General features: G+C 49.0%; 1 protein-coding gene across 1 annotated transcript in view; it reads left to right on the top strand.

Annotated features, from left to right (window-relative positions):
• LOC116524024 (zinc finger protein 91-like) overlaps window positions 1–15,859 on the top strand; it is a 91,624-nt gene that overhangs the window by 40,936 nt on the left and 34,829 nt on the right. Inside the window, 2 exon segments of the mRNA XM_032239122.1 lie at window positions 521–650; window positions 1,874–2,814. Coding sequence (XP_032095013.1) covers window positions 521–650; window positions 1,874–2,814 — 1,071 coding nt within the window.

Below are 15,859 nucleotides of genomic sequence, written 5' to 3' on the forward strand. Positions count from 1 at the left end.
TCTCCCAGCACTTTGACGAAGGTGTTGGGGATGAACACGATTGCTCCTTCTTAGGACAACATAAGTTTCATTTCATAAAACACGACAAAGAATCCCTTTGCCTACAGACACACTTCTGAAGGGTTAGTATCACTTATTGGTGGCTTTTCCAAGGCCCACCTGCCTGTTGATTCTCTCAAGACACTGAGGGCGTTTTTATTGTGCATGGATGAAGAGATCTAGAAGGAAGAGTATTTTGATGATGGATGGCTGGATGTTTAGTAGATCAATTGATCCAGGAGGAAATGCGGCTTATTTAACCTGAATGGCACTGAAAGTCCTACAGAATCATTCAAGTTCATGAAACCCGCTTAAAATATTTTTTTTAGTCAAATGCTTCTTATTCTTTCGGTTTCTTCATCTAAACCACGGATCTTACTAAGCATAGCCATTTACCTTAGTGCATTGCTTTGGAAATTTCTAAATAGGAAAGATCCTGCAGTTCTTCCTTGGTCTGTTCTGTATTGTTTTCCCCTTTCAGGAGGTTCTTCTGCCCTTTGAGGAGGTGGCTGTTTATTTCTCCGAGGAGGAGTGGTCTCAGCTGGATCCTGACCAAAAAGCTCTGCATTGGGAAGTCATGCTGGAGAATTATAAGAATGTGGCCTCTCTTGGTAAGGGTTTCCCACTCTCCCTCAGAGAATTCAGGAAGACATTTTGTAGTTAGATGCCATTAGTTAATTCTTATGAAAACATCTCTAAATAGATATCTTTTCTTCAGAGGGAGAAGGGAAAATTCTGTTTTTCTTTTCTTTTTTGATCATTTTTTATTGTTTTCTCCATCTATAACAACTTATAGTCATCACATTAATATTCTTGTGTCATCATACCTGTATATATCAATCTTATATCACTTCTATATTTATATAGATTTGTTTGCAGTTCTATACATTTCTCTCTTGTTTCTTGGCTAGATTAACTTTATTTCTGTTATGCAGCCATTTATACCAATTATCCCAAATTGCATAGTATTCAGACTCTTCTTTATCCTTTAATCTTAATGTTAACTTGTCCATTTCTAGGCACTCTAAAATTTTCTGACTCACTAATTCATCTTGGGGAATATTATTCTGTTTCCAACATTGGGAAAAAAGTTATTCTAGCTGTAATCAACACATATATTAGTATATATTTAATTTTCTTTCTTTTTTGCACCACAATTGTAATTGAATATAAGGCCACCAATCTATATTTCTATTTTGCTCCTTTAATCCCTGGTTTGTTTTCAGATCCCCCTGAATATCTTAAGATTTCTCTGTACCATTTTAGATTGATCTATTGCATTGGGATGTGTCATGGCTTCCATAGTGGGAAACCATGTTGGTATTTTCATATAGTGTTTTTCCCTAATTTTGTTCCAGACCTGTATCAGCGCGTCTCTAATATAGTATCTATACGCATGCACGCTGGCCAGCAGACACGGCAACGCCTTGCGTGCACTGACAAATGGCTCCGCGTGCCATAGATTCGCCATCCCGGGTCTATAGCATTCTGTTAGATGTGAACTATTGAATTTGTATTTGTATTTCTATTTAAACACTTTAGTGACAAATTAATTACTTAGTATGAGGTAATACCAAACTCCATCACACAGATTTCAGCTATTTTGGTCCATATACTTCCATATCATTCAAATATTTTGATTTAATGTCTTTTCAAGGTTTAATGACTTATCAATAGAGATATTATCATTTTAAAACCATCCAAATATAAGGATACAAGCATGCAATATATATTGGAATTTGGCACAATGCCTGAAGGCAATCAATATGACTTCTGACGGAGTTATCTTTCCCCCTAACCTTTCTCTCACTTTCATTTCTCTTTCCCTTTGAAGGTGATAGTGAGAATGACCATGAAGTCTCTGGAGAACTAGTCAAAGTGCTCAGACAAGGAGATGTAATGAAGAAACCTGCAATTCAAACAGAATTGCAAAGGCAGGAGAGAAACCAGTCAAATAACTGGAATAAGGAAAGCTCAACTTTAGATGTAAATGGACCCTGTCCATCACAAGCCAAAAGACAAACAAATATATGCAAAGACACAGGGAAAAATTACAGTTGGATATTCACACTTTCTCAAGAAAATGGTTCTCTTGAGTCACAGAAAAGTTTTCTCATAGGAGAGAAGTCAAATAAATTCAAAGAACATGGAAACAAGGTTGTTAATAAAAGGACATCCACAAGGGAGAATCCATATAAATGCACGGGGTGTGGAAGGACCTTCAGAACAAGCAATGAACTTACACGCCATCAAAGGAGCCACACAGGGGAGAAGCCATATAAATGCATTGAGTGTGGAAAGGGCTTTAGCCGAAAGAGTACCCTTATTACCCATGAAATTATCCACAAAAAGGATAAGCCATATAAATGCATGGAGTGTGGAAAGGGCTTTAGCCAAAAGAGTAACCTTATTACCCATCAAAAGATCCACAAAGCGGAGAAGCCATATAAATGCATGGAGTGTGGAAAGGCCTTTAAAAGAAGCAGTGAACTTACATGCCATCAAAGGACCCACACAGGGGAGAAGCCATATAAATGCATGGAGTGTGGAAAGAGCTTCAGAATAAGCAGTCATCTCACACGCCATCAAAGGATTCACACAAGGGAGAAGCCATATAAATGCATGGAGTGTGGAAAGAGCTTCAGAATAAGCAGTCATCTCACATGCCATCAAAGGATTCACACAAGGGAGAAGCCATATAAATGCATGGAGTGTGGAAAGGGCTTTACCCAACATGGTCATCTTTTTCCCCACCAATCAATCCACATGGGAGAAGCCATATAAAGGCATGGAGTGTGGAAAGGACTTCAGAATAAGCGGTCAACCTACATTCCATCAAAGGATCCACATCGGGGAGAAGCCACATGGAGTGTGCAAAGGGAGAATCCCCAAAACAAGGATACATTTCAATGAGAATGTATGCTAATTATTGATTTAATGGGTTCTATATATGGATTTCCAATTGACAGACTGAACTCTGAAAAGGATTTTTCTGCCATTCACCCTCCTGACAGCCATAGAGTGTTGGGTTTAGTAATGAAAAAAGGAAGAAGTATAGAACTGAGACCTGAATCAGCCGGTATCTATGAAGAAACATTGAACATTATTCAGTCAAAGGCCTCATGATATGAGGGAGTTGTCACATGCAGATCAATGTGGAGCGTGTGGGAAGAGCTGAAAGGATGAACAATTCCTCTCTCACAAAAGGAGCCAGAAGTGCCCCAAGTGCTTGTGTAATTTTTTTCCCAAGCATAATGGCCATATTTTGCTCTTCTGTAGTATGATGAAGGCTAAAAAGTCCAAATTTGATTTAAATAAAATCAATTAAAAATCAATTGTGTGGTTTTGTTCTAGTCATGTATTATACTTACGTATTAAACTCTTTACTTGATTTAAAAATGTATTAACACAAATTTTGTGGAAGGGTTTTGGAGGGAGCATATTTCAGGATTTGAGAGGCTCATGTTGGTTCGAAGCTCAATTGTCAGTAATACTTCTGGGTCAAGCTGGACAATAAGGAGACTGAAAAGAGCAGAGAGGTTAAGTCAAGGAGATTACAAGCTAGTCCGTGGGAGAACTTTAATTTAATTATATAATAACCAAAAACATGTAATGTCTTAAACTAAGGTTTAAAAACTCTTCTGCATCTTGTTCTTTTTCCCCAGTTTTCTTTTGTCCTGCTGTGTAGTTTTATGTCTCTCCCAGGCTTGTTTGACCTCCCTCCCTGAACACAAGAGGAGTCGCTTCTGATGGATTTCCTCTTCACCTTTATGCAGCCTAAGTTCTGATAAGAACCACGTCGCCATTAGCTAAAAAGTGGTCAGCACGACCACCCAGTGAGTGTAGGAGAAATCTCAAAGATGAAAGTTTCCTAGAATCATAAGGTCTGTTCTGTCCTCATTACATTTTACTCTGTGTGCAGCTTGACATGCAGCTAAATCCAGCTATCCCCCAATAAAGGAGACCATGTGAGCAGATCTGGAGGCTTTATTAAGGGTACAGAATGGGTGAAACTGGAAAAATTGAAATACAAGTATTCCACGAGATACGAACCTAAGGGAGCCTGCCCTCAAAAAATGTGTCAAATGAATCAGATTCAATTTTACAAATTCTTAAAATCAAATTCATTAATTGAATCAAATGGCTTGTTAAATGAATGAAGATCTGACTTCCTGCCACCGATCAGCTGATTCCGGTGCAGCTGAAGGAGGAACTAAATTGCCTCCAATCAGCCTCACAGAGCTCTCCATTTGCAGTTTTTAAAAAATCCACTTGATCTGAATGCTTTATTGAAAGAACAGGATATGGTAAAACTGGGGAAAATAAGGATACATACATTGAGACCCAAATACAAGATAGACAGTATTAACTTACTACTGAACATAACAATGAATAAATACAAGCAATTTAAATCTCACCAACAATGTTCCGTGTGTGGGATGTGGGTTTGTCCATGGGCGGCCATGTGCCACAGATTAAGATGTATGCTTCTGCCTTCTCCAAATGCTGAAGGAAATGGAGTCTGGCTTCCCAGCGTGCACTTGGTTTGAGAGTGTGGGCTGATGGATAGAAGGGTTGGATCAGCTTCAAACAACGTACTTGGGGCATGTTTGTGTCTCCAGCCACTAGATGGGCCTAGAGGGCAGCAACGTTGGTTGAAATCGTGTCTGACCCATCTCAACCCCATGGACAATGTTCCTCCAGGCCTTCCTGTCCTCTACCATCCTCTGGAGTCCATTTAAGCTCATGCTTACCGCTTCATTGACTCCATCCAGCCACCTCATTCTCTGTCCCCTTCTTTTGCCCTCAATCTGTCCCAGCATTAGGCTCTTCTCCAATGAGTCCTTCCTTCTCCTTAGGTGGCCAAAGTATTTGAGTTTCCTCTTCAGGATCTGGCTTTCTAAAGAGCAGTCAGGGTTGATCTCCTCTAGGACTGACCAGTTGGATGGCCTTGCAGTCCAAGGGACTTGCAGGAGTCTTCTCCAGCATCAAAGTTCAAAGGTCTCAAATCTTTGGAACTCAGCCTTCCTTATGGTCCAAGTTTCACAGACATACATTGCAATGATCCTATGTTGGGGCATGTTTGTCCCTCTGGCCACTAGATGGTGCTAGAGAACAACAACAGTATATAAAGGTTTAAGGTGTACATGGGGGAGGCTGGCCAGGCAAAGCAGGAGGCAGAGGACGAAGCTGCTGGTGGAGGTGCGGTGTCCAACTTCTGCCTTGACAGATCTCTAGAGAGCAAGAGGAGGAGGGTGTTACATATTCAGTAGTTGGTAAATGTTACATATGCATTAGTTGGGAAATGAATGCTTCCATAGAAGCTAGCAACAGCCCTGCTGCTCCCTGATTGGTTGGGACGCAGCAGAGGCTGTTGCTGGCCTCAGATACTACTTGATTGGCCGGGGTACTGATGGTCACTGATTGGTTAAATAGTTAATATAAATACCTTGGCGCGATCGGCTCCCTTTTGAATCGCTGTCACTTCGTTCCGTTGTTATAATAAACTGTTCTCGTTGCAACCTTGGCATCTGCGTCGTTCCTGCCTCGAACCTCAAAACTGGCGACGAAGGTGGGATCCAGCGATTCCCGTAGTGCCTAGGTGAAACACAAGAAGACACTAAGCCAGCTGCCTAGCCGCGAGTTCCGCAGGCACACAAGCGCTGGTGAAGCTTTGGAGAAAATTCTACATTTTTCCCCGCTCCGTGCTAACTACTGCCACCATGGCGTCAGCACTACCACCTTTCGCTCCTTTTGGCTCGGCTGGAGAGACTTGGGAAGGCTTTATGGAACGCTTTGAGTGTTACCTCATTGCGTCCAAGAACCACGGCCAACCCCAAGAGGAAAAATGTAGCTTTTTCCTGTCCTGCTGCGGGCCCGCGATGTTTGCCTCAGCCAGAGCCCTGGCCGCCCCGAGGCCAGCCTACAAGCTGGGGTGGGACAACCTGATGGCGAAACTAAAAGGCCATTACGCCCCAACCCCATCAAAAATCGCGCGTCACTTCGCCTTCCGCCGCCGTGTGCAGAAGCCTTACGAATCTATAAGCCAATTCCTAGAATCGCTTCGAACTACGGCTGCTCAGTGCGATTTCACCAATTTGGAAGAAAACTTGGTGGAGCAGTTTGTCTGTGGAGTGCGGGATGTCAACCTGCGAAGCCGAATGTTCCGCCATCAAGACATCACCTTGCTCCAGGCCGTGAAGACTGCCAGAGCAGCTGAGCTCTCTGAGCAGTCCACGGCCGATATCGAGCGCTTACAACTCGCTTCTCCTGACCAGACGTCTACCGGCCAGCCTTCGCAAACGAGCCTGGTAGATGAGATGCCGCCCCCAGAGGACCCTTCTGATGAAATCGTGGGGCAGCTAAGGGCACAGCCAAAACGCAAACCTCAACCACAGCCTGCTGCACCGCCTGCTGCCAGCACTACATGCCTCGGCTGTGGCGGGCGCCATGCCCGCACAGCTTGCCCTTTCCGCAACACGACCTGCCGCCGTTGCGGCAAGCAGGGTCACCTCGCTCGAGTGTGCCGGGCCTCTCTGCCTGCCCCATCCTTCCTGCAAGCCGCTGTCCAGCCCCAGGCGCAGCTGCGCCGCCAACCACCGCGGCCCGCTCGGCGGGCGGACGACTGCTACACTATCTGCCTGCTGCCAACATCCGAGGGCACTGTCAGCCAAGCCTCCGCCGGCGCCCGGAAGGTCGCGGCCTCGGTCCAGCTCGAAGGTCAGCCCTGCAAGATGGAGGTGGACTCTGGCTCATCCCGCTCTTTACTCTCCTGGGCCGTGTTCTCCCGTCTCTGCCCCAAAGTCTCCCCTGCCCAGCTATTGCCTGCCAAAACGACCCTGCGGGACTACCAAGGGAACCTAATTCCAACCCTGGGGTCCTTCCTTATTTCTGTAAAGTACGGCTCTTTTAGGGGAAAACTGCCTATTCTAGTTGTCAAAAACTCCCTTCCAGCCCTCTTGGGTCTAGATTGGTTCCCTCCCCTGGGGTTGTCTATAGGGGGTGTTCACCGGGTGGTCTCCTCCTCCCTGGAGGACGTCCTAGCCGAATTCGCCGACGTTTTTGACGGCCAGCTTGGCTGTTATAAAGGCACCCCCATCTCCCTTAGCCTCGATCCCCAGGTTGCGCCAATTCGGCTTAAGGCCCGCAGGGTGCCTTTTGTCTTAAGGGCCAAGGTTGACGCCGAGCTTGACAAGTTCCTGGCGCAGGGAGTCATCGAGCCCGTAGACCACTCTCGCTGGGAGACTCCCATCGTCCTCCCAGTCAAGCCGGACGGGTCGGTGAGGATCTGCGCCGACTACAAGTCGACGATCAACCTGGCCCTTCAGGCAAACCCCTATCCAGTCCCTGTAGTGCAACACCTGCTCCATTCCCTGGGGCAGGGTTGCACATTCGCCAAACTGGATATGGCGCAGGCCTACCAACAGCTCCCGGTGGATGACGATGCGGCGGCTGCCCAAACCATCGTCACCCATCGTGGGGCTTTTTGTTGCTGCCGCCTGCAATTCGGCGTTTCCGTGGCCCCGGGGATCTTCCAAAGCCTCATGGAGCGCTTGCTCCACGGGCTTCCTGGTGTTGTTCCGTATTTCGATGATGTTCTGATCGCTGCTTCCAGCCGCTCAGAACTCATCGAGATACTACGGAAGGTCCTCCAACGTTTCAGGGGCGTGGGTTTAAAACTTAAGTGCAGCAAATGTTCGTTTGCTGTTCCTAAGGTGGAATTCTTGGGCTTCCTGATTGACGCCCAAGGCATCCACCCCACGCCTTCTAAGGTCGCAGCCATTAGGAACGCCCCTGCACCCACCTCCAAGGCGGAGCTGCAGGCATTCCTAGGGCTACTAAACTTCTATGCGCCATTCATTCCGCATAAGGCATCACTAGTCGAGCTGCTGCATCGGTTGCTCGACCGATCCGCGGCCTGGCGCTGGGAGAGCCGCGAAGCGCATGCGTTCGCAGCTGTCAAAGAGACGCTGACGTCATCGGCCGTCCTGATTCAATATAATGACAGGATGCCTCTAACGTTAGCGTGTGACGCCTCCCCCTACAGTCTAGGGGCGGTCCTGAGCCATGTCCTCCCAAATGGCTCGGAGGCCCCTGTGGCCTTTTACTCTCGGACACTCTCCTCGGCGGAGCGCAACTACAGCCAGATAGACAAGGAGGCTCTGGCTGCAGTGTCCGGGATTAAGAGGTTCCACGACTACCTCTACGGTCGGCATTTTACCCTTGTCACTGACCATAAGCCTCTCCTTGGGCTTTTGGCAGGCGACAAGCCGACCCCTCCCATTCTCTCCCCCCGCATGACACGTTGGACGGAATTCCTTGCGGCGTATTCCTATACGCTGCAATACCGTCCGGGCAAGCAGCTAGGGCATGCAGATGCCCTTAGCCACTGCCCCCTGCCGGAGACTGACACCGCCCCCGTCCCAGCCCTCTCTGTTCTTTCCATAGCGTCTTCCGGCCTACCTATTTCAGCCGCGGATGTCGCGGCCTACACTAAGGCCGATCCAATTCTTGCCCAGGTCTGCTCCTGGGTCTTGAGGGGATGGCCCGCAGACAAGGTGGCGGAGGGCTTCCGGCCCTTCAAAGCTAGGCAAGCGGAGCTCTCCCTCCACGAGGGGTGTCTCGTTTGGGGGATCGGGTCGTGATCCCTGCTGCACTTCGGCCTCAAGTTCTGCCTCTGCTCCACAAGGATCATCCAGGCATAGCGCGGATGAAGGCTTTAGCCCGCAGCTATGTCTGGTGGCCATTGCTGGACACAGAGATAGCGGCCTACGTAGGCCGTTGCTCCACCTGCCAACTCTCTAGGCCTAACCCCCCAGCCGGGCCTGCTCGTGAGTGGGAGGCTCCGAGAGGCCCATGGTCGCGCCTCCACGTAGACTTCGCTGGTCCCTTCCACAGCCAGAATTTCCTAATTGTGGTGGACGCCTACTCTAAGTGGGTGGAACTGGTGCTAATGACCTCCACCACGGCGGAGAGTACGGTCCGGGCCCTACGTAAATTATTCGCAACCCACGGGTTGCCGGACATAGTCATTTCGGATAATGGGCCGCAGTTTACAGCCACCTGTAAGGAGCTGTGAGTGCCTCCACCTGCATACTGGACCCGTGTCCCTCCTGGCTGGTTGCCAACAGCAGTGAGGTGACACGAGGCTGGATCCAGGCGGTTGTTACCGCTTCTCTTCGGGAGGGGTACTTTCCCACCGCGCTTAAGACAGCGGTGGTGAGACCCCTCCTGAAGAAGCCGTCTCTGGATCCAGCTATTCTTAATAACTATCGTCCAGTCTCCAACCTTCCCTTTGTAGGGAAGGTTGTTGAGAAGGTGGTGGCTCTCCAGCTTCAGCGTACCTTGGAGGAAGCTAACTATCTTGACCCCTTCCAGTCTGGCTTCAGACCCGGTTACAGCACAGAAACCGCTTTGGTCGCATTGACTGATGATCTCTGGAGAGCTAGGGATGGAGGCCATGCTTCCATCCTAGTTCTCCTGGACCTCTCAGCGGCTTTCGATACCATCGACCATGGTATCCTTCTGCGATGACTGCGGGAGATAGGGGTGGGCGGCACTGTCTTGCAGTGGTTCTCCTCCTATCTCTCGGACAGGTCGCAGTCGGTGTTAGTGGGGGGGCAGAGATCGTCCCTGAGGCCCCTAACCTATGGGGTGCCGCAGGGGTCGGTCCTATCCCCCCTACTATTTAACATCTACATGAAACCGCTGGGTGAGATCATTCGGAGGCACGGGATAAAATACCATCAATATGCGGACGATACTCAGTTGTATCTGTCCGCCCCGTGCCAACTCAATGAAGCGGTGGACGTGATGAACCGGGGACTGGAAGCCGTTAAAGACTGGATGAGAGCGAACAAGCTGATACTCAACCCAGACAAGACCGAGTGGCTGTTGTGTTTCCCTCCCAAAAATTTGACCACCATACCATCACTCAGGCTGGGGGGACAAAATTTAAACCCCTCAGAAAGGGCCCGCAACTTGGGAGTCCTCCTGGATTCACAGCTAACTTTTGACCACCATCTCTCAGCTGTGACCAGGGGGGCATTTGCCCAGGTTCGCCTGGTGTGCCAGTTGCGGCCCTACCTGAATCGGGAGGCCCTCACAACAGTCACTCGAGCCCTTGTGATCTCTAGGCTGGAATACTGTAATGTGCTCTACATGGGGCTGCCCTTGAAGAGCATCCGAAGACTTCAGCTAGTCCAGAATGCGGCCGCGCGAGTGATCGTGGGCGCACCACGGTTCGCCCACATAACACCGATCCTCCGTGAGCTGCACTGGCTACCTGTTGGTCCCCGGGTGCACTTCAACGTCTTACTCACCACCTATAAAGCGCTCCATGGTACTGGATCTGGCTATTTGAGAGACCGCCTTCTGCCAATTACCTCCCTGCGCCCCATCAGATCGCATAGAGTTGGCCTCCTCCGTATTCCATCCGCCAGTCAGTGCCGACTGGCGACTACTCGGAGGAGAGCCTTCTCTGTTGCGGCTCCGACACTATGGAACAGTGGAGATTCGTACCCTCACCACCGTCCAGGCCTTCCGTACAGCCCTCAAGAACTGGCTAACCCGTCAGGCCTGGGGATAATCTTATTTCGCCCCTCCCGAATGCTGAGTGAATGTTGAGTTTTATTGTCTAATTTACTTTGTGCACATTTCTTTTTTTGTATTGTCCTACACTCCCCTTCCTTTTTTGATTGTAAGCCGCCCTGAGTCCCCTCAGGGAAAAGGGCGGCCTATAAATAAACTACAAACAAAACAAACAAACAAACCACCACGTTTCAGGAATTTCTGGCCGAGCAAGGAATCCGGCATGCGCCCACAGCCCCGTATCACCCGGCCAGTAATGGCTGGGCAGAGCGGGCGGTCCGCTCAGCCAAGGAGGCACTGGGCCGCATGGACCGGGGCAACTGGCAGTCAAGGGTGGCGGCTTACTTGCTAAGCCAACATTCCACCCCCTGCCCAACGACCAACAAAAGCCCCGCGGAGCTCTTGATGGGCCAGTGCCTGCGGACCCCCCTGGATAGACTCCATCCGCTCTATTCGGGGGACCAGCCATGCAACCTGGGGGTCCTCCCGTCCCGTTCCTTTAGACAGGGGGATTTGGTGTGGGGCCGGTCTTTCTCTGGGGAGCCCAGGTGGGTCCCAACTGTTGTAACCGCCCTGACCGGCCCCTGTTCTTTCAGGGTCGGACTGGCCAATGGATCCGAGTGGAGGTGCCACTTGGATCAATTGAGGAGGCGCCTCCCTACAGAGCTCGGCAACCCGGACTCCTCAGGACAACACAACACCGCACAACCGAGGTTGCAAGCAGAGGCCTTCACACATCCAGGCCTCGCCTATCCACCGTTAGACAGTAACAATGCTCAATCCGATGAGTTGCGACAACGGGCCTTCTCTTCACCAGGCCCGGCCTACCCAAGCGCCTCCTATCGAGGAGCGCAACAGACTGCTCAAGCTGCCATCGCAGAGTCACCGCCTTACACTCCTATCCCCCGAGACTCTCGTCCAATGAACTATTCTACAGCTGGGGACGCGCCACCCCGGCCAGGCCTACCTGCGTTGTTGAGCCCGCCTTCTGGGCCGTACCAAGATGGCGTCCCTCGGAGCTGCACTCCCTTTGGGGAGGAGCTACTACGAGCAGGTCCACCTCCGCCGACGACTGCTGTAGAACTGAGGAGATCTGGGCGGGTTCGGTGCCGCCCCGCCTATTTAAGCGACTACGCATGCTCCACTAGGGAGCATGCGCAGATCTGGGGGGAAGGGGTGTTACATATTCAGTAGTTGGTAAATGTTACATATGCATTAGTTGGGAAATAAATGCTTCCATAGAAGCTAGCAACAGCCCTGCTGCTGCCTGATTGGTTGGGACGCAGCAGAGGCTGTTGCTGGCCTCAGATACTACTTGATTGGCCGGGGTACTGACGTCAGCGGTTGCTGCCCAGTCCCCGGCCACTGATTGGTTAAATAGTTAATATAAATATCTTGGCGCGATCGGCTCCCTTTTGAATCGCTGTCACTTCGTTCCGTTGTTATAATAAACTGTTCTCGTTGCAACCTTGGCATCTGCGTCGTTCCTGCCTCGAACCTCAAAAGAGGCAGAGGAGCAGCTCTTCCTGGTCCTGCACGAGAGAGTCTGGCCCTTCTTGAAAGGGAATCCCTGTTTCCAATATTGTTTGGTAAGGATGGTGGCTTGTTGGGGCAGCCTTCCTTCATGCAGCTCCCCCGCCACCCCTCCTCCTCTCCAGAGATCTGCTGTGGAGACACTTCTAGAGGGCAAGGTGCAGCCTCTATATTGGCCACTTCTACCTCTCCAAGTCCCCTGGGTGGTTGTAGGAAAAAGGCAAAAATGGGGACATGGGAGGGGCCAGGCAAGGCTGAGAGGGAGGATCTGGAGGTCTCCAGTGGAGGAAGGTGAGACCAGGGTGAGCGCCAAAACCTTGTCCACCAGAAGAGCCTTGCCATCCCTCTCAGGCCATGCACAGTAACCCCCTGGATGGTGGTGCGGGCTTCCCCAAGCTCCTGGAAGCGGAGGGAAAGTGGCCAGTCCTCAAGCTCCCGAGGCATCAGAACACCAGAACTCAGCCCACCACTGCTTTCCCAAGGGGGCACCCAGCCGCGTTTACCTCCTCTTCGAGTCTCCTGCTATTGTGCTCACTCTCCTTGGCCAGCCTAGAGAGTTGTCCCTGCATAGCCCCATGGGAGTCTGACAACCAATCAGAATACATTTCTTACACAGGAACAGGAAACAGAGAGGTGGGGCTGAACAGATTATAAAAAACCTAGCAAGCCCCTCCCTCAGCCCTTCTCTTCTTCTCCACCAACGTTGAAGCATGTGATCACCTTTTCTGTTCAGGGTTCAAGCCATGTGGTCCTGTCCAACAATAAACCATCTTTCCAAGCAGCCTCCATGTCTCCAGTGTCTTTTTCCTCACTTACAGCTGAACCCAGAAGGACATTTCTTTCATCAGTACAGGAGGGCCAGGCTCCTGGGTGCTGCTATGAGGTGTCTGCTTTGCCCACCAGGCTGTTCCTCCTGGCTCATGGGCTTCCCAGGAAGGAGGAGAGGGGAGGCAGGGCTCCTGCTGGACAGGACCTGCTGCTTCCAATGCCACCATCATGTTGCAAGGCAAGGCAGGTGGCAAGGGTGTGGGGCCCCAAGGTACACAAGTGTGGTGCAGGTGGATCAGGGCCAAGGGCAGCTTATTGGACATCAGGGCTCACATCCAGTTGGCTGCCACTGCAGGTCAACAAACTGCAGCTGTTGCTGGGCACTGCCAGTTTCTGCACGGTCACCCCCTCCTGTACATGCACCCAGGGGGGTTGCCCAGCTGGGCTGGTGTGGGCCTGGGCCCAGGCGATGGGGATAGATAGCGACTGCAGGGGGAAGGCTGTTGCCAAAGATGTGTACCTTCATACAGCACTCTGTGATGTCTTTGGAGGGATCATTGTCCCTGAACCAAAGAAATCTTAAGACATTTCTGTGTTCCTCTCTGACGAAGAAGCAATGGAACATCTGGTGGATGTTGGCTACGAAAGCAATAGAATCTCTGTGAAATCACAAGAGAGTTCTAGAAATGAGTTATTGAAGTCTGGACCCAATAGGAAAGCATCGTTTAAAGAAACACCTTCACAATTGGCACTAGAGTCAAATACTACCCTAGTCTGACCTGGGTTTTTAGAGTAGTAGTAGGTACCAGCATTCCTTGTAGTCTTTGAGAGGGGGAGTTGGTATTTCTGCATGACCATTCCCAAAGACTTTCTCCATGAAAGAAAAAAAGTGGCTCTCATTTCTGGCTTTATTTGGAAATTACATTTAAGGGAAGAGAAGTGCTTCGGCACCTGTTCTCTATTGCTAGGTAGGAATCCCATCTGTGTTCTGAAAAGGGGCAACCCAGCTGTTTGTGTCACCTTTAACTAGTCCCTGCTCCATCATTTCTAACGAGAGTTTCTCCTCAACAGACATGACCTCAAAAGATTGTCATCTTTTGTCTTTGGGGAAGAAGCATCCATCAAATCTCTCTCAAGAACTTCTTTTCAGGAGGATCCCTCACTAAGCTCCAAATCATGACACATAAAGTAGTAGTATTGTTGTTTGAAGTTGTTTATTAGTTTTGTATGCCGCCCACTCCCGAAGGACTCCGGGCGGCTCACAATGAAATAGGGAAAGAGGAATAAATAAGACAATACAGAAAATTTAAAACAGTATAAGGTCCTTCCACCCCTCTGATAGAGCCTAGCTTCCTCATCTTCTCTATGTTTCTCATCTATAGCGTAACTCCTCCCATTTTATTCATTATACTTTCTGAAATTGTGTCTCCCGCACATAGAAGAATAGGAGGAGGTTGACTCTTTCTTTTTGGGGAGTGGGAACTGTGACTGAACCGCCAACTCAGGTAAGAGACAAACATTCATTTCATAGATTTGGATTTTCTCTTTCCCTCAAGAAATCACCTGTTCATATTTTAGGTAGTCCTTGACTTATGACCAGAATTGAACCCAAATTTTTTGTTGCTAAGTCTCTCTCACAGGGAAGAATAGAAAGAACTTAATTTTTTTTCCCTTATGGTAGAACTGAAATAGTGGTTCAAATCCCAAAGCAGGAATTTTATTAGATTTGTATTCTCTAATTCCTTCAGAAAGCCAAGCTGGTGTACATAGTACAGTCCCCTTTCATTTTTCCTTCTTGTTGACTTATTCCTTTCTTCCTGAGCAAGAAATTTAAGTGAGATTCTTGTTAAGGAATGTTTTGTTTCCCAATGACTATAATGTGAGGGTTGGAAATCCAGCCCTGTGTTTGATGAGGGGTGAATCGTGGTTTTTTTTTCTTGGAGTATACTATTCAATTAAGTAAAATAAACCCGAGGTATATTCTAAGAAAACACATTTTCATTGTAAAATAAATAACAAACAAATTTACTAGCTAATAACTACATTCTGGTAAAGTTCCTAGCCTACCTCCTCGGGGGAGGCAAAACAGAAAGAGAAAAAAGAAAGGAAACGGACATGCGTAGTAGGCTTACAGAGAAGAGTCAGCCTACTGTATGTCTTAGAATATAAGCACAGCTGGCAAAACAAAACAAAAAACATCGTGACATGTAAATACAATGCTCTCCATCAAAGTATAACATTGCCAAAAGCAGATGGACTGAGAGGGCTTCCTGATCAAGGAGCTTCCTCCTGCCCTCCCTCCGTGGGAAATGCACCATTTCTCTCCTCTTTCCATGAGCAACTTCCGGGCACAGAAAATCCACCAGGGGGGGCACTTCAGCTTTGGGCCCCTGTTACAAGTTGGGAAGGCATTGAGATCATTCCGGTTTTGCCTTTCTAGGAGACTGGGCTCTCCGTCTTTAACCCTTTGAGCTCTGCAGGAGTTTAGAAAAGCTGAAAGAAAATATTATTCATCCAGACAGAGGTGGAAAAGGTAGGGTGTGTCTGTCTGTCTGTCTGTCTGTGTCTGTCTGTGTGTGTGTGTGTGTGTGTGTGTGTGTGTGTGTGTGTGTGTGTGTGTGTGTTGGGCAAGGGGTCCTTCCCATACAAAGGGAGAAAGAGGGTTCGCAATCTAAAAAAGGGGAAGAGACACATACCTACTTCTAATCCAGGTTCACTTTTTTTAATATCAGGAGTGGGAAAAATTCCCCCCAGCCTTATATTTTCCTCCCATCCAACCGCCCTTTTCCATGATTGTAACAGGCATGGGGGGAAGCAGAGGCCATGCATGCTGCCCTCCGGAATATATCCAGAGCCTCAGAATAAAAGTGGGAGGGGATCCCGGAGAGTCCTTCCCACCCCATTTCCTGGTGAAATCTCCTGTGTAGGG

Source organism: Thamnophis elegans, chromosome 2 (assembly GCF_009769535.1).
Source record: "Thamnophis elegans isolate rThaEle1 chromosome 2, rThaEle1.pri, whole genome shotgun sequence".
Lineage (NCBI taxonomy): Eukaryota > Metazoa > Chordata > Lepidosauria > Squamata > Colubridae > Thamnophis > Thamnophis elegans.